We start from the raw sequence: 19436 nt of genomic DNA on the forward strand, positions 1-19436 counted from the left end.
GTTCAGGGATCATTCCTCCAATTTCCTCTTTTCCTTCACCTGTGAGATATATTTCCCTTTCTCTTAACATTTTCCTTCTCTGCAAACTTTCTCTAAACCACCGAGCACCATCTTTCACAATCATCACCTTCCTCAGTCAAATCCAACTCGAAACCACCAGATTAGTCATTCGGGTGACCTGGGAATCACAGAGATGGCTCTGCATGTTCCGTCTGATACCTGGATGTGGGGGCTGATCGGGGCAGCTCTACGTTTTTCCGGCGAAGTTCGACTAAAGAACGGCGTTTCAGTCGTTGATTTTACCTGAGAATCATTTCTATTCGACCGCGGGTATTTTTCATAGGTTTTGGACTCGAATCCGAGATTATAACTCCTGTAGTCTTTCTGTTCCTCACCCCAGGTTCAGGTGCGGAGCTCCGGCGAGAAATCCAACGAGCTTGGGGTTCCATGAGCTCAAATTGGTTCCGTTTGAAACTCAGGTAACCAAACCATGCTCTGCATGTTAATTTCAAGTTCGAATTGAGGGTTTTAGTCATTATTTCGTCTCTGTTCTTCATTCCCTAGAATCCGGCAAGGAAAATCCGGCGAGTTCATGTTGAATCTGAGGTGAATTCAACGTCTTCTTTTCCTAAAAAGGTTGTAGGTGAGTTCCTGGTGATTTTTAGGACTAGATTATATAAATTTTGGGGTTTAAAATTGATGAAATTGAACTCGGGAATTTATATGTAGTTTCCGGCGAAGTTCTGGCGAAGCTCCAGCAACGGTGACGACCACCGGCGGAGGCTAATATTCCGTTAACTTTAACGGAATCTCGTACGGAAGGTACATTCTGTTTTTATTCGACCCGTATTCTATTTTTGACCCGACCTGCACTCGGTTTAAGCCTAGATTCCCTTACCCCAGCCCAATGAACCGGGCCCAACCCATTTACCTATAACCCGGGCCCAATCCCTTAGGCATAAACCCAATTACCCTATAGCCCAGGTTCAATCCCTTGGGCTTAAACCCAAGCCCATTACTTGAGGCCCAAAATCTCTCGGGCCAATACCAGTACCCAGAACCTAGGCCCAAACCCGGATCTAACCCGAATCTAAACCTAGACCCTTGTGCCCGGCGCGTGGGGCATAAGCGCCTTCGCCTGAGGCACTGTGGCAGGCGACTTGTCCAGCAACCATTTACGGCGCGTGGGGTAACCTGAGGTCCCTCCTTAAGTTATTCAACGTGCCAAATCCGAATCCGCTATCCGTTTTTCCAAATTCTAACGCTTTAGTAGAGTTTTACTAAATGGTTTCTAATTGGGTTTAGGTACGTTGGTGGGAAGTGGTACCATCCTCGCTAGTTGAGCGACTCCTTGGCAATCAAATATATGTGAGTGTCCCCTTCATAATTTGCATGGTTTTATAAATCTTAGGATTGCATGCATATTTTATTGCAAAGTTTGAACATGTTTTAAGTATGTTTACGGATTTGCCTATTTTTGAGATTTGGAAAATTTACTAGTTAATTGAATTGCTTTATGAATATTTTGGATCTATCAGATTTACTTTATATTAAAGGATTATAAACTATGGGTTTATACATACGAGTTTGAGTGGGTTTATGGGTATAAACTAGCATGGCTTTATTCGATGTAGTTTTGAGATATGTTTTTGGATAAATATCTAGTGGGTTATCATACAGCACATCCACACAACACGGGTATTAGATGTATATGGCCATAGGACACAATGATGAGGAGGAGTGAGATATATGTTATACCCCCAGCTTCACTGCCAAAAGCAGTGTCGGACAGCTTCACTAGCCACGGCTAGTGTCGATGCGTGATGTTATAGATTTCTTCTCCGGCGTAACCCGGAATCGTACAGCTTCACTTTCGGATGATGGGGCCTACCATGTTTCTTTACTGGCGTAACCCAGTGTCGTACAACTTCACCTTCGGGTGATGGACAGGTACTGCCTTTGGGCGACTATGATACCCCTAGAGAGTATGGTATTATTGAGAGTTACGGTTTTGCCTGCGGGCAGAGGTTTTATAGATTTGCCTTCGGGCGGTTTTACTACCATCTAAGAGTATCGTTTTACGTATATATGTTTTCCAAACGATTGCACATCATGCTAGGGTTTTCAAAGAACTTATTACGTAGTATTATATATGTTTTCAAAACAGGGGGTTAGTATGTTATTAAAGGAATTGATTTTTGTATTATTAGTATTATAATAAACTTTGGTCCACTCATCTTTTCTATTTTGCGCCCCCTCAGGGTTTAGGGTTTAGATTCGAGACACATGATCTTGACGTCAGGACCCTTTTGCGTAGTTATTCTCAAGTCTTCTTCTGATATGTATTATTCCTTTGTTTGCATACTTTCCTAGAGATTCTTTCATATTATTCCGAGTAGTTGTATGCTCTGAACAAGTTCTTGCATTAGTATTTTCTTTCTAATTACATAATTTTATTCGTAGGCATGCTTAAAAATGGCTTCGTCACCCTCGGGTGTCGGCCAGCATGTGCTTGCTCTGATATTTGGGGATATTGGGGTTGGGACGTGTCACTATACATATCTAGCATTCTATTCCAAAACAGAAATGATCAGGTAAAGACAACGGTAAAAAAAAAAAATTGAAAGGCCTTCAGCAACAAAGGGAATTTTTTTTTAAGGTCTAAAAGCAATAGTAACGGCAATATTAGTACAAATAAATAAGATATAATCAATCAAAACAAGAAACTTTCAGAACAACCATTGATAGAAGCTCAAAATGTAAAATATTCAGACAATCCCCTGCCCAACCAATTGGTGAAAGAAATCAAATAATAAATCTCCAATTTTATGTTATTGGTCTTTACCATGCATATTGCTGCTCATGAAGTAATGCATTTAGCACTTACAAAATAAAAGTAAAAATAATGAGAGTATTCTGTCTGCATACCGCATGCATAACCCCTTCGGAAAGGTGTCTAGAAAACTATAAGCTATTGACATTTCCAATTAAGCTTGAAGAATGCAATAAGCTCAATAGCATATTTTAAAAGCCCTTATATGCTGTGTCATATTAATTGATGTTAATGCTACATTTTCACTCCTAGGTCGATCTGTTATACTAAGGTGCGTACATGGCATTGCAATCCTTTATCAAGATGTCTAGAAAACAACAGAAGTCACAGTCTTGCTTCACAATCTGAATGGTAAGTCAATGATATATCTAGATTAAGCTTCAGATCGATATGTAGTCTGTAACATGAAAACATTTAAGTTGAGTCTCGTTTGATCGATATGTGGTAAGTCAATGATACGAATACGTTTAAATTACATTTACATCCTATAGAACGCGTTCATACTCCTGAAGCATATCCAAAATCTAATAATAACATGTACGGTACTAACTTCTTGCCTCAAGAAGTCGTCACATTATAGTATAGAGTTGAAATATCACCATGGCCAAAATGTAGGGAGGAATCGTGATCTAGGAACATATGATTAGAGGACAATACTCCCCCTCAGTTTGGAAGTACATCAAGAGATTCAGGACGCGGGAATATTTGTGCTTTTGGATAATTAACAGTTTAAAAAAGGAGCGATCCCAAGCCAACAAGGCTCCCCGCTTTGCGAGAGTCAGGGGGAACATCTATCGTACGAAGCTTAACCCTTGTTTTGCAAAGAGATTGTTTCCATGACTGGAACCCGTGACCTTTCGGTCAGAAAACTTTATATATATGGTATTTTAAAAATACCATATATATAATTCTACGGTCAGAAAGTATAATCTTAAATGTAATTAAAATTGAAATATGAGGAGTGAAGTATCTCATGAGGTTTAACAAGCATTGACGTTCGTATTCTACTATTCATTTGCCCATCTCAGTTAACGAGATAACCGATTTCTTCACTAAATGCCTTCTCAAGCAACGGCCTCTCCAAATTCATCTATACGCAAACTCTGGATTAAATCAATTAATTCTATAGAATGTTTCATGCGCGCGATTCAGCCCTCAATTGACACAATCAAAACTTTCAATGCATTGTATAGGCTGCTTCTTGTACAATGCAAAGACACACAGACATTCAAAAACTTTAATGTATTATGATTCACAAAAGTTGCATCACACCGAAAAGTATACGAAGAAAGGTGAATTGAACATTAAGAAGGATAAAGGCAATAGCCAACAGAGTGACCCCTCAAGTTATCGACTCGAATTCGACCTTCGTGTAACGCCAGTTTATGACGCTCCACAGCCATCTCCTCCAAAAAAAACCTCCCAAGGTTTCTCAGGACCGTCACTAGACCCATTGCTAGAACCCGCAAGACCCATCTGCCATTGCTTGCGGCAAAACACTCGGAGCAACTTGGACTTGTTGATCACCGTGCTCCTGCATTAAAAGTAACAAAAACCCAGTTCAAATTTACCTACAAAATTTTAAATAAATTGTGGTCGGAGATCTTGCTCTTGAGCTGCTGCTCCGCCTCTTCTTGTCGCCGGTGAAAGAGATATCCATCTTTGCTCGTAATCCGTCGGTAAATTGAGTTTAGCAACGTTATACACAGGGTGTCTTCGATTAGGACTAGGAGAGTTCAATAAATCATGACTATTCAATTAAGATTTAAATAAATTATGAAAGTTCCCGAATATTCAATTAAAATTTTAAAAAGTTTGTAAAATTGTATAGAAATGTGAATGTATTTATTTTGAATCTAAAATAGTTTATAAAATTTCATGTATATTCATTTAAGATATACATGCTTTTTAGACTTCAGATTTCTATTGAATTCATCTAAAGTTCACATAGAGTCTATAGAACTCCATTAAACTTCATGAATACAACGTCCATGTATTTAGAAACATTTTAAGGGATTTTTTCTTCTTAAATCATGACTATTCAATTAAGATTTAAATAAATTATGCAAGTGGCCCTTTACCATAGTGGTGGAAAGGTGTTGTGCTCTTGCATGACGACGTGGGTTAGAACCCCGTTGGTGGCTAATCTAACATTTAACTTACTAACGCCTATCGTTTCACTCAAAAAAAAAAAATTATGAAACTTTCCGAATATTCAATTAAAATTTTAAAAAGTTTGTAAAATTGTATAGAAATGTGAATGTATTTATTTTGAATTTAAAATAGTTTATAAAATTTCATGTATATTCGATTAAGATTTTATTTTAAAGTATTTTAAAAAATGAAGAATTTAAATGGATTTGGAAGGATTTATCCGTGTTTTTTAGACTTTAGAAAATCATGCTTTTTTTTTTTTTTTTTTTTTAAGATTTCTATTGAATTCATCTAAAGTTCACATGGAGTCTATAGAACTCCATTAAACTTCATGAATACAGCGTCCATGTATTTAGAAACATTTTAAGGGATTTTTTCTTCTTAAATTCAGGGATTTTCATATGAATCTCGAGAAATCAATCAAACACTATAAAAATTATGAATTTGTTAATTCATTAAAATTCCTCAAACTTCTAATTGAGATGGTGACAAAAAAATTTTTATACAACGATTTATTTGTAGCAAGGAGTGGAAAATAAATTGGTATCGAACTTACCATTTACGATATTCGAACCTAAGACCTCTCACTTGGAAGTGTAGAGGGAATAATATTAAACCATAGTACTAAGTAGCAATAGCAATGGTTGTTGGATGTGTGTGGTGCAATAGTGAGGTGTGTGGTGCACTAGCAATGGTTGTTGGATGTGTGGATTTGCCCAAATTATAGGAGTACAGTACTTTTCTATTTAGTCATCAGCTCTATTCTCCGCCATAATCAATTCGATCATTCAATCCTTAATTTAAGCCTGGCTCCCTATCCTTAAGCTATAAACTTAAAAGGCTACATCAATGACAATGCACAATGAAGTTAAGATGACATGCTTTTGTCCCCCTTGTCTGGAATCTTGGGTTTAGATGACTAAAATATTTACTGTTAGTCTACAGAATTTCAGGGTTAGTGGATTTGTAATTTGTGCAAGTAACAAATCGACTTTATACTGAAATTTGTAGTTAATTTTTTATCTCCTTGTTTGTCCCCAATTTTCACTTTGTTTGGATTCACTATGTCATGCAGAACACCGCCGATGAGACCCTGATCCGAAGTTTTCAGCTAGCCTTTTCCCTAAGGAGCATTTCTCTTGGAGGAGGTAAGCCCTCAAGTCTACAAACGGTTTCTTTTCCATAAGTTCTTAACCACATAAATACATTGCTCATGCTATAGTGAAATGCCAAGATTGAGATTGTATAGTTCATAAATTTTCTTGCTCAACATACGACTTAGGAATTGTGTAAGTTATCTAATGTTTACAGCCCAGTAAAACATATCAGTTACTGGTAAATTAATAGAGGAGTGAGCTGGAGAGTAAATTGCAGTTTAATCTTGCCCTCCGTATTCCTATTACTGCGTTTTTAACTGTTTGGTCTAGTTTATAGAAGAATTTCCTTTGAAACATGTTGTAATGGTGAGTTTCAGTCAAGAATTGTACCTGATTATGAGTCTCGGGAAACATACGTGATGAGTTGCTGTGTTGCTTTGGCTGTAAAGCTGATGATGTGTTTCTTCACACCTTGACAAAATGAAGTTACATACAGATTTTTGCTTCTTATTAACTGTATGGTAAATTGGTAATTGACTCGTTGATTGGGTCGCAATTGAATGGTGGCTTAAGAGATTTAGTATGAAAGAAAAGCATATCTAATATAGAAAGGCATGCATTGTAAGAAGCAGCTTTCGTTTAATGATGCAGTTTCTATTAAACACATCTGTCTGTCTTCTCGTAATATCCTAATTACCTCTATTTGGTAAGTCTGATATTGTCAACTTTAGTTTGTAATTCTATATTGAATATATTTGTTGCACTATAATGTACTAACGGCTGCAAACTATTTTGGTTGTAACTTTTCTGATGCCATCTTTAACTAGGGGATTTCATATTGCAGGATTGCAGCCATCAAGACGCAGATCCCTCTTTACCTTGGCAACATCGATGATCATCTTCTCAGCTAAAGCCTACAACGTGGTTGCTCTTGCACCTTGTGCTAAAGCAGCACTTACAAATGAAACAGTACGTGCAACAGAGTTTCCTGACTACATTTCCGCTGAATGTTAAATTGGCGGACCTTTTAAGTTATTTCTACTTTGACTTGAGGTTTCCGAAGTTAACCTTGCTCAACACTAACGTGTATGAGTTGATGACCTGCTGTCAGGTTGATCCATTTCTACGGTTGGTTGATGATCGCAAATTGCAAGCTGTCAATTCTGGAGCTGACCAAGTAAGGAAAGTTTATGGATCAAAAGAAGATGATGAGGATGCTTTAAGGTCACTTTCTGCTATAGAAAAATCTGAGAGCCAATCTAAGGAATCGTTTACTACCATGATAGTGCAGACGCTTAGAAATTCACCAGATGTAAACTTCTTATCACATTGTGATTATCGGAACCATGTCTAGTTCTTTGTAATTATGATTCTGATATAGCTATTTCGGTTTTCTTTTTTAACTACAGGATTCATCAATTATAAAACAGCAGTTGCTTAATGATTTTCTGCCTGATGATGCATGTCCATTGGGAGCTCCGTTGAACATGGAAACACCCAGAGAAATAGACCAAGTTGGCGTACAAGATGATGGAGAACCTGATAAGGTAACTTACTCGAACAACTTCCTTATTTTAAAAAAAAAAATATCCAAACAATTAAATGTGCAGAATGATTTTATTGTGCAGGCGGAGCCCCCATTATTCACAATTGGGGATAATGCCTTACCCAATGCATCTGAAAATCAAACCGATCCTGGCACAAAAGTTGCAATGGAAAGTTTAAGCCTAATAAGCGTTGATCAGCTTTTAGATTCGGTAAGTGAGGTCGCTCATACAGTGTTGCTGGTTTGTGGCCTTTGTAGAAGTCAGACAGAAAACACGTAAATCAATGGACATTACATCAAGTTGATCATTGTGCTAAGTAAGAGAGCGATTCGTGTGCAGGTTTTGGAGACGACACATCAAGTTGGAAGATTATCAGTCTCAGCTGCTACAAACATGCCTTACATGGAAATAGCTGGCCAGTGTGAGGCCATTCAAATGGGGAAGCAGCAGAAGTTGTCGACGTTTATAGTTTCCCAACAGAGACAAGAAAGTTTGATTAGATTTTCTAATGACTGTAGCCAGGAAAAGGAGACTCCATCTGTTGTTCCGCTGGGCGCTCCTACGGTATTTTCTTTAGCATACATACTACATGGGAAAGTTTTAAATTCAATCCTTTTGTTATTGCAATTTGCATTGCATGCATATTGTGTTTTTAGCATATTCTGAGTCTCCGAAAACCATCTGGAACTGCAGAGTGGAAATCCATTCCTTGAATCGGGTGCTATTTCACTCAACCAATCTGTTGGCAATGGCTCTTTGATGCTTTGCGCAACTGAGTATCAGCCCTATCCGCACTTCCAGCTACCGGCATCAAGCCCCTACGATAACTTTTTAAAGGCTGCAGGTTGTTGATCCGTGTAGAGAAAGTTCGATAGCCCTTGTAGCACGTAAGAAATTGAGTGTTAACAGCACTGGAGCGAGCGGCAGTTGTATCTGCAACAAGTTTGTGTTGTTCCCGATTCAGCCAGCCATGTTTTCTCTTCATATACCCACTGACTGACTGCATTCATTTAGTCATCAATTGTTGATAGGGAGGTTCATTTTTTATATCTTTTTAGGCTCTCCCTCACTTTACATGTTTGATATTGTAAAGTAAGAGTTTTGCTCACTTGCACATTTTTTCTTCACAATCGTTCACTCGTGAAAAAGAAAATGTGCGAGAGATAATTTTCATGTAAAGTATAAAGATGTAAAATAGGTAAATTTCATTTCATAAGCACTGATTTTCATTAGTGTTTTAAAAAACTTGCCTCGAGGTGCGCCTAGGCGGCCTTGGAGGCGGGGCGGTAGCAATTTCGCCTCTGTTTTCTGGGAGTGGGCGGAAACTCGCCTAGGCTTCGTTGCGGCACGCCTAGGCGGCCGAGGCACGCTTGAGGTGTTTGACTGGGTGTTCCCAGTACCCTTCAGCGACCCAAATCTTGCTTGAAATTTGAAGTTTTCTGGAAACCTGGTTCTGGTTCTGGTTCTGGGTTGCAGCAGCGTCTTCATGAAGAAGAAAATTGTGCGAAGAAGAAGGGTCGGTTTTTTTTTTCTTATAAAGACATGGCCCAAAACGACGCCGTTTTGGCCAAGTCTTTTAATATTTTTAATGACTTGGCCCAAAACGATGTCGTTTTGGCCAAGTCTTTTTTTTTTTTAATAATTATTATTTTTTTAGTTTTTTTAATTTTTTAAAGGAACATTTGGTCCGTATATATCATTATCAAGCAACACAAATCGCAGGAGGTCTCATCCTCCTTCACCACCCAATACCCAGTACACGATTCACCCAATCCCTCGAACCCTAAATTCTCGGGATTTTCGAAATGTTTTCGGATTTCAGGATGGATAGGAATTGGATTTTGGGTTTTGGGCTTTTTGGGTTGAAATTTGAGATTTTTTGAATTTGGGCTTTTGGCCTAAAATTTTGTTCCTAATTTCATATCAATTGAAATTTAGATTTTTTACATCATATTAATTTGAATTTGCATACCAATTCATTCATAACAAGTCAAATGTGTTCCAAAATTCCAAACTACTTAATTTCATACTTCTATTTCTAATATAGTCTACTATCAAACTACTTAAATTCAACATTCAACAATCAACAATCATGCAACCAATATAAATAAATATATTTTTTTGGTTCGGTTCGAATCGATTTCGAAAAGTTCGATATTAATGGTTTGAGAATTTTTCGGTATGGGGTATCGGAATTTTTTTGGTTTAGTTTGGGATTTTCGAGAAAAATTTCCAGCTCTATGAGAGGAGGGTAAGAAAAGTATAGAATGTGAAAGTGTATTTTGGAGTTGAGTGTTTTGGCTAAGGCGTCATTTTTGAGTATATAGATAATTTATATTTTTTTTAGTACATCGATATTTTAACACTAAGGGGGAGGGGGAGTTCGGCTTAGTCACACAATGGGCAACCTAATTTGATATCAAATTCGTCATCCACGAAATTCGAACCTAAGACCTCTCACTTCCAAGTGAAGAGGAATATTACCAAACCATAGTATTGAGTGACAGATAATTTATAGTTTTAGTTAGAGTATTTTTCATGATAAAAAGAGTTGAGTAGCGGCAACTGTCCCCAGTCAGCATATGCCGCCTTTGTTCATGTCCAAATGTATCAAATAAGTAGACAGTCTCATGAATATGTCCCAATGTATCAAATAAAGAAGGGTGGGTGGGCAAATGTTTTTATTTTATTTTTAACAAATGATATTATCTACACGGGGTGGGTTTAGCCTCATGATTGACCAGTAATAACGTGGTTCAAATTCACCTTTGGCGAGAATTGAATCTAAAATCTCTCACTTACAAGTAAAGGAGAATACTACTAGATTGTAATACTAAGTAGCGGGCAAAAGACTATTTTTACCTTTCACATACTCTTGTTAATTTTTTGCTAGTGATACTCTTTAATTTATTTAATTCGACGATCAAAAATTAAGAATATGGTGTAAAAAGTAAAAATGAACGTGTATATAGCACTATTTTAATTAATTAATTACTTTGTTTTCTCTAGAATCTTCTTCGATAGTTGAAAACCAAACACAATACAGATCCTCTTACTCTCTCCTCATCTGTATCTCATCACACAAGTAAGTCCCGCTTTTTCCATTTCTATTTTCCGTTTTCTGTTTGTTTCCCGAGAAAATTCCAAAGAAAAAGAAACCCTTCCTAATTTTTGGTTTGGAATTCGAATGCAATTGCATTAAATTTTGCGTCTTTGATTTGGGTATTTGCAGAATTTTGCCAAGACCCATTGGATTATAGAAGCTTGAAGTAATGGAGGATGTTCGGGAGCAGGCTGAGCAGGAAAGTCAACTACTTGGTATGTTTAGTCATACTTTTGGCCTTAATTTCCAGTTCAAGTATTAATTCATACTTTTTACACTCAATCAAATCTTCCAGCTACACTTGGTTACTGTAAAAGCAAATATGTCAAATCTTAGACTCTTAGTAGGTTTTTAGCTTCAAATATATGTCAAATTAACCTGATAAGCGGGTTTTCGAGTGATTGAGTTGGGCTGAATGAATAAATGATGTTTTCTTCAGAACAATTTTTCTATAGGTGCATTATCGAGGCGGAAACTTATTGTGTTTATTTATTACTTGATAAGATTTTGGAAATAATTTGTACATCAAGAAGGAACGCAATAGGTGGACATTATGAATACCGCTTCCAGTACACCGATTCATCGTTCTTCCATGCTTTTATGTTGAGTAACTCAGAAATCCTGTGTTCCAAAACTCATGTAGTACAAGTGGGGATGTCAGCTATCTAGTCGCTGTATAATGTGCAGGGGAAAGAAGAAGATTGTCGTTCCCCTCTGTGTATGAGTGAATTAGATTTCCTTATGGGGGCACTATAATTCATATAGGGAATCCATGTGAGCCTCGAAAAGGACCGTCATAATATAGACTACTACTCATTTTTCATCTTGTTTGTAGGTCAAGATGGTGAAAATGAAACAGTAACTGAAGATGCTACCTTCGTTCGTGGAGAACCTTCTCAAGATGCTAATGGCCCCCCAAAAGTTGATTCCAAGGCGGAAATCCTTCATGAGAAAGTCACACAGCAAATCATTAAGGAAGGTTATGGTCAATACCATCCAAGTATTCAACATGCTTCTGTAAGTGTCACGTGGTTTCCTTTTTGGTAGTGCTGTACTGTGTGCATTAGTTGAAAACCCAATAATGTTATGTGTGCATGTAGTTGTTAGTGTATAAGACATGAATGAGCTTGTGACTTGCAAACAGACACACACAACTTCAACGTTCAGAGAGTTGTGGATGTACTATTCGTATAAGAGAATTAATTGCATGCATTAAATTTTATGAAAGGGATGCCTAAGATACATGTAGAAAGGTCTTGAAGTGAATTTTTACTCTGGTTTTTTCAATCACTGAGTGATTGGCATATGCGTATAGGAGAATTATTTGTGCATGCATTAAATTTTATAAAAGGGATGCCTAAGATACATGTAGAAAGGTCTTGCAGTGAAATTTTACTCTGATTTTTTTCAATCACTGAGTGATTGGCATATGTGTGATAGTGCACTACAGGGCATGGACTGAAAGCACGGGACACAAGTTTGAATACACCTGGGATGAACAACGACCACTTGAAATGATTTTAGGAAAAGGTATTAGCCTTGCCGAGTAGTCTGGTACTTTTGATAATACAAAATATATGCAAACGAGTTCTGGCACGTTCCTTGTTCAGTCTGCAATTAGTTTTGTTATTTCTTTATTGCTTTTATTCTCTGTAAGTACTCGTCATTTCAGATGATTTGGGTCCATAAGCATTTAAGCATTATCTAGTGGTATTAAATGCAATGGACTTCTTATTATTAGTATATTTTTGTTACTGCAACACAGAAAAAAGAAATGACTGGCTTGGCAATTGGGGTGTCCAGCATGAAGTCTGGAGAGCGTGCACTATTACATGTAGGCTGGGAGTTAGGGTATGGGAAAGAAGGGGGCTTTTCTTTTCCGAATGTCCCACCAGTGGCAGATATATCATATGAAGTTGAGCTTATTGGATTTGATGAAACCAAAGAAGTAAGTTGCTTGCTCTCAAATGTCTTCCCAAGTAGTTACCAATGGAAGTTTCAAAATGTCTTTTCCAGGGATTTGCTTCAGTAATATAGTAACATGTATATTTGTGGGTTCAGCCTTTCATAGGGGAAAGCTCGTAGTGACATGACTGTGGAGGAAAGGATTGGAGCACCCGATAGAAGAAAGATGGATGGAAATGCTTTATTTAAAGAGGAAAAACTAGAGGAGGCAATGCAACAGTATGAAATGGTTACGCACTTGTAATTCTTGCATATTTTATTTGTGGCAGATGAGCATTTTTATATTTCCTTTCTGGCATGATTCTGGTGGGTTTTCTCAGGCTATAGCATATATGGGTGACGACTTCATGTTCTAGTTGTTTGGGAAGTACAGGGACATGGCATTGGCCGTTAAAAATCCATGCCACCTTAACATGGCAGCGTCTTTTATAAAGCTCAAGCGTTATGAAGAAGGCATTGGACAATGCAGTATTGTAAGTATGCTGCTATCACAAGAAAGCCATCTAATTTCATGTGTTCAGCGGTTGTGCTATTCATCATTAGATACTAGAAAGTTGGGTTTGTAGGCTTATTTGGGAGTACAACTGCATCCCAAGAAGTTTGAATCTTCATTCACTTTAACCTGCTATTTTGGATTGCCGTAGAAAATGAAAATGCTCTTATTATGGACCAGCGAAAAGTTGGTAGCCTTACCGGCACCATTCTTCATTCAATAATCGAATTCTAGGTCCTATGCGACTCGTAGGATCTCTTTATTATGTTACTACCCATGCTTCATCCTGTCGTTCAAACTATGTGGCTGTTATAACTATAACTTGTCAATGCAACTAACGTCTAATAATTGATTTTTCTGCGTCGTATGGAGTCAGGTGATATTTACCTTTTTCATGAATACCCATAAATTGTCAATGCAACTAATGTCTATTAATTGATTTTTCTGCTTCGCTTGGAGTCGGCAGATATTTAACTTTTCATGAATACCCTCAAATTGTCAATGCAACTGTGTTAACTGTAATGGATGAATGAATGCTCGCAGGTACTGGCAGAGGATGAAAACAACGCAAAGCGCTATTTAAGCGAGGAAAAGCCAGAGCAGAGCTTGGGCAGACAGGTGCTGCTCCGGAAGACTTTCTAAAGGCGCGCAAATTTGCACCGCAAGACAAAGCTATTGCAAGAAACAAAAAGAAATCTACAAGGGAATTTTCGGAGCAACCCCAGAACCTAAACCCAAACGGGATAATTGGTTGATCATCTTTTGGCACTGGCCGTTGTCATTGTTCTATCGTCTCTTCGGGCGCGAAAGGTATAAAGCTGAGTAGTCAAAGATCTTAAGCTCTTGAATTGCATGATAAATGAGGAAATCCGTGTGTTGAACTTGCTAATAAACAAGGCTATGAAATGTGACCCTGAAGGTTCACTCTTTTACGTCTCGGGAGGGAGTTTAGTGTTAGAACCAATCAAATAACAAGATATAATGTATAATAGCTTCACAGTTTATATTGAAATATAATTCCACTATATATAATTAACCACAATATGAATAACTAATGAAGTTGTAAATAATTTTTCCACAAAAAAAAAGTTGTAAATAAAATCACAACAATGGTCACTGATGTAGTAGTTCACGAACGTCTACATTGCGCGAATCTTTGACATTTAATACATATCCAAATCCATCCCAAGTTCAAGGCTAAAGGTCCTAGCCCATTTTATTTTAGGTAAGGTGAATGAACTCAGTATAAAGAGGGATTGGTGAATATTGATGGGCGATGTGGGACAATGGTCCCTCACAAGTTCTAGCATTTAGATGCCTATAGTTTTAGCCGGGAACGAAGATACAGTGATCAAATTGAAGTGGTCTAAATTGTTATACAAGAGTTTATTTCATTTTCGCTTTGTTTACTGAGTTTTCGGTTGTGAATTTTCCGTCACCACCATAATAGAGTATTGTGATGCTTAATTTACTCCCACACACCCTTAATGTAAATAATATCATTTATTCAATAAAAATTTAATAATACTAATAATAGATTGAGGTTTGAAATTTCCTTATTCCAAATGAACCCCAATTTATGACTTTCCTTTAGTCTACTAGCATAGTTCCTACATAGTTTTAGCAGTGTTCAAGCTTACATCAAAGCAATCTTAGCCTTTCATTTTACACCTTATGAGATGAATAGTATCAAAGAAAGGTAAAAATGTAATTTTTCGTTAAAAATAAATAGTACCATAAGTATTTTATTAAAACTCTCGATTATTATTTGTTTTTTTATTCTCAACCCTCATTTTTTTAAACTAGAAATTGAAGGAGATCTAATTTTCTCAGCTGAAAGAAAGCTGAAAGAAGGCGTTAGAAACGTGGAGCGCTGGGTGTATAAATCTGTACTCAAGATACGAATAAAATTGGACTGGTTGCTTCTATTTGGAAGCAAGAGGATCTCTTCTGCGTCCTCTTTGTGGGGATCCTAGCGATTCTCGAATTTTATACATTCATGTTCATCGTACGGTCAAAAATTATTTTAAATATATGCATTTAATATTAAACATGAATAATATCTAATAAAAACTGATCTCACGAAGAACAATATACGTATAGAATTTAAAGATCTCTTAAATCCCTACAAAGAATATCCGGAGAGGGTTGTCTTCTTAAATCACAACGCAAACCATATTGACCATTATTAAGAGAAATTTTTCATTGTGACGAGAATACGGATGATATATCACGTGTTTTTATATAAATGGTGAAAATTTTTATTTTTTAAGTTATTAACATTTTAATACTTATATCATTCTATTTTTATAATAATATGTAGTGTACTACTTGTCACAGCCCGTTCCAAAATATTACATTCGAGGCTGTGAATGGACGAAATTGCCCTTAAGAAATACTAAGTATGTGAAGCTCAAGTTGATAATTATCTAGGTTCCTAAGTTTTGAAAATAAAATGGAATTTAATAAGGATGGAACTTAGATTTTTAGGTTAAAATTTTGTGGTTTAGAGTTGGGGATTGGAAAAGGACCACGTGGGATCCCCATTCCTTATTTCCCTCCCCATTTCCCGTATACTGTCCTTCATACTCTCTCTCTCTTCCTCAGACCTCACTCTCTCTCTCTCACCCTCTCGAACACACGGGCAACCATCAAAACAACCTAAAACTATTACCAACGCCGGATTTAAAACCACCATTGCACTCCTGAGGACTCCACGATCACGTAGGTACCAGTTTAAGGTAAGTTTCACTTCGAAAACCCTAGTTTCTAAAGTTGCCGTGAATGTGTACTGTTCATGAGCTTTGAATTGGTTGATTTTTAGGACAATCCAAGCTCATAGTGAGCTTAGTGAGGTCCCAAGGAAGCTCGGAGTGCTTCGTTGGAAGGATTTGGACGTCGGGATCACGAGGGTTAAGTTTGGCCGGTTTTGCTTGGATTTTTCCGGTGAGATTTAGTTGTTTTTTGAAGCTTAAAGGTAGTATATTGTGATTCTACATGTTGAGGGCTTTAAATTGATATATTATACGAAGAAAATGGTTGAGAAACGAAGGAGAACGAAGCATTTGAAAATTCCCCAGTTTTCCGGCCACCGGAAAAACCAGTCCGGCGAACCCGCGAGGAAGAAGGTGCGCGTGGGCGCGCGTGGACCCGTGCCTTCCTTGGCGCGTGGGGGCGCGTGCTACAGTAAAAATTATTTTAAAAATATGTCGACGTCCGTGACGTCGAGTAGATCACTGTGGTATATTCATATACCCAAATTGAGCACCGTATGAGAAAGTTATTAAGGATTGTTGGTTAGGTGTTCGAATAACGTTTTATAGTTTTCGCATTAGGTGAAAATGTGAATTGATGATCCGACCGTTGGATCGTTACCAAACTTTAGTACGTTGCAATACGTAATGTTTGAGGATTATTGGAACTTACGGATTGGGAATCCGAGTTACGGATCTTCCGGAATTGGAGTTGTAAGTTCATAAAATAAAATGTTAACCGTCACTTAGTTTTGGAAATTGACGGAGATCCGACCGTTGGATGGTAATGAAATTTTAGGATGTTATCCTAGAGATATATTGTGGACCTCTGGAAGTTATGGATTTAAAATCTGAGTGGTGGATCTTCCGGATTGAACTACGTAGTGACGTATTTTATATAAGTTATATATTCTATCGATATGAATTCTGAGGTTGGAATTGATTATTGTTTTAGGCGCCGATCGTCATGACGCCTTGGCGTATTGTGCTAGGGAGTTGTAGGGCGAACTCCAGGTGAGTGGGCAGTTTTGTTTTCCGTATATATATACTTGACGTTTTCCCAGAAATTGAAATTGAATGAAAGTATGCTTTAAATGCAATGTATAAAATTATATGAAAAGTATATTGAAATGTGAATTGAGAAGCCATGCATAAAAGTATATGAAAAGTATATAGAAATGTGAATCGAATTGCCATGCATGAAATGATATGAAAAGTATGAAATTGAGATATGATGCATATGAATGAATGGTGCGGCGGACGCACAGGTGAGTATTTAAATACTGATATGATGATGTTAATGTATATTGAGCTCAAATCCTGCACCATGGTTTAGTGCTTATAGTATTCACCGCATCGCACGCTCGCCTTGGATCCAAGTAGATGCTGGTCGCACAGTCCACGCGGAGTGGGTGCGACGGGCCAGTCGAAGAGTGTTAGTGAGATTTCGACTGGTGGGTGACCTTAGATTATGTGCACAGATGATTGATGAGAAAGCACTAGAGCGTAACTTGTGTGCAGAAGGCCGGACAGGTCACAGAGGTGACTCCGGTAGAGTGAGAGTGATAGATTTTGAGCTCTAGGTTCAACCGTACAGGGCTATTAGAGGGCCTCCGGTTGATTACTTCTTGCACCTGATATAATTACTGTTGATGCATTCATACTTAACTGTTGAATTCCGATATGGCATGGCATATTTGTACTGAAAAATGTTGAGTTAATGAATTGAAGTATTGAGAATATATATGTATATTTATATTTTACATTTCTGGGAAAGTATACAGGTTTTACGGAGAGGGGTTACAACGTTTTGAGAAATGTTTGGATTTGGAAAAGAATTGTTTTACTGACCCACTCAATTTTGGTTTTGCGCCCCTCCAGGTTCAGGAATCACAAAGGTGTGGTGGCTACGAGGAATTCAGCGGTGTTCTGACAGAATAGACAAAATTAGGACGCACCTTCGGGTGTATTAACTTTGAAGTTGTATAATTAAAGCTTCCGTACTGTGCAAATGGTTACGTCACTCTCACGTGACGGCCAACATGCCCTCCTTCGGGACGGGGTGTGTCACTACTTATGTGTCGGTTCATTGAAAAATCTCTCCATTATTAGGTCTTTGTTTTTATTTTATACATTGAATGATGTGTGAGTGGCTGGATGAGAGATGGGCATATAAAGAGTAGCTGGAAATGCAGACAAAGAAGAAGATGAAGAGAGTTCAAACTCTTTTTTATGGTTTTGAGGATGAGGAGGATTCAACGAGCTTACCTTATGATTAGAGAAATTGGAAAGACTAGGGGAATAAGTGTTGCGCAAATTAGATAACTAAAATTAACTTTATTAAGTCTCGAATTTTAGTGTTTGTAAGTATACAAATCAGATGATAGTATAGCTTTGAAGCATATATATATATATATATATATATATATATATATATATATATATATATCATTCTACAGAGATCGAATTGATTCTAAAATCTTACTAACTAAATTGAAATAAATTATAATTGCGAAGCTTCAACGAAAAGATATGAGATTTTGAATAAAATGAAAAATAAACAAAGCTTGAAAATAAAATGCATGAAATAATAAAATTAAAAACATAAGAAAAGTGCAAGTGGCCATTTACCACAGTGGTGGAAAGGTGTTGTGCCCTTGCATGACGGCGTGGGTTTGAACCCCGTCCGTAGCTAATCTAACATTTAACTTACTAACGCTTCCGTTTCACTAAAAAAAAAAAAAAAAAGTAAGACCTAGGACATCCAAATTCACCGTAACCAATTCTACTTAATTCTCTTAATATGTTATGCTCAAGTAGTTCTCCAATATTGATGATCAAGTTTTCCTGAATTATTCAATGGTCATGGCATCTAGTTGCATCAAAAGTATCCTTACATGTTAACCCTTTATGACATATAGATGAATTTAAACAAGTAAGAATCTATTAAGCTATATGGAAATCTTTGGAAAATCGCATGAACCCTAATTGCATGACATCTACAAATAGGTGTTTGTAGGTATCAATTGCAAGAAGATAAATCCAAGTTAAGTATTGCATCTACTCTAACTTGCATCAAATCAACTCAACTAAAACTTAGATGGTGATCAAGCATCTAAATGAAAATCAAACGCATTATGAAGAGCAAAAGATACTCAATATGTAATAAAAACTTGATAATAACAATATCACAAGGTAATTAAGCATTCATAATTAGACTACATCGTAGCCCTAGCAAAGAAAAACCCCAAAGCCCTACTTGAAAATTTGTGATGTTTTGTGGTTTTTTTTTTGGTGGCTCCTTAATATTAAGAAGTAACCTCCTTATATAAAACCCACGGCAATAAGGTTACTAAAGGCCAATTAAACCTAACTTAATGAAATTTTAAGTTCTTATTAAAGAGAAGAAAATTAAACCGAAATAATAAAATTAGTAATTAAGTTCTCTCCTAATGTCCATTGAATAACATTTCCATGTCCACTTGATCTCC

At 37.1% G+C, this 19436-nt stretch overlaps 2 protein-coding genes, 1 long non-coding RNA gene and 1 pseudogene across 4 annotated transcripts in view; 3 read left to right on the forward strand and 1 right to left on the reverse strand.

Annotated features, from left to right (window-relative positions):
- Positions 1-19436, reverse strand: part of LOC108173665 (protein HIGH CHLOROPHYLL FLUORESCENCE PHENOTYPE 173, chloroplastic) — a 62968-nt gene that overhangs the window by 30370 nt on the left and 13162 nt on the right. The gene's annotated exons all lie outside the window — the stretch shown is intronic.
- On the forward strand, positions 92-8675 carry LOC103438410 (protein SEMI-ROLLED LEAF 2-like). Its single transcript, XM_029105036.2, has 11 exons — positions 92-643; positions 730-822; positions 1306-1368; positions 3086-3184; positions 6063-6135; positions 6929-7053; positions 7196-7396; positions 7494-7631; positions 7713-7841; positions 7971-8195; positions 8325-8675. Exons 4-11 carry the CDS (start codon positions 3182-3184, stop codon positions 8481-8483), a joined length of 1053 nt encoding a protein of 350 aa, XP_028960869.2. The 5' UTR covers positions 92-643; positions 730-822; positions 1306-1368; positions 3086-3181; the 3' UTR covers positions 8484-8675.
- LOC103420453 (peptidyl-prolyl cis-trans isomerase FKBP42-like) lies at positions 10761-14224 on the forward strand (annotated as a pseudogene).
- LOC139197523 (uncharacterized) lies at positions 15794-17962 on the forward strand. Its single transcript, XR_011582976.1, has 4 exons — positions 15794-15933; positions 16017-16138; positions 16901-16959; positions 17827-17962. It is a non-coding gene; the product is annotated as an uncharacterized lncRNA (long non-coding RNA).

The sequence above is a fragment of the Malus domestica genome, chromosome 07, assembly GCF_042453785.1.
Source record: "Malus domestica chromosome 07, GDT2T_hap1".
In the NCBI taxonomy this organism is placed as follows: domain Eukaryota; kingdom Viridiplantae; phylum Streptophyta; class Magnoliopsida; order Rosales; family Rosaceae; genus Malus; species Malus domestica.

What these genes read in the sequence shown, in the direction of transcription:
- LOC103438410 (XM_029105036.2), top strand. An exon ending in ATGATGGAGAACCTGATAAG is followed by an intron (nt 7,632 to 7,712) that starts GTAACTTACTCG and finishes TTTATTGTGCAG; the next exon opens with GCGGAGCCCCCATTATTCAC. An exon ending in TTGATCAGCTTTTAGATTCG is followed by an intron (nt 7,842 to 7,970) that starts GTAAGTGAGGTC and finishes ATTCGTGTGCAG; the next exon opens with GTTTTGGAGACGACACATCA.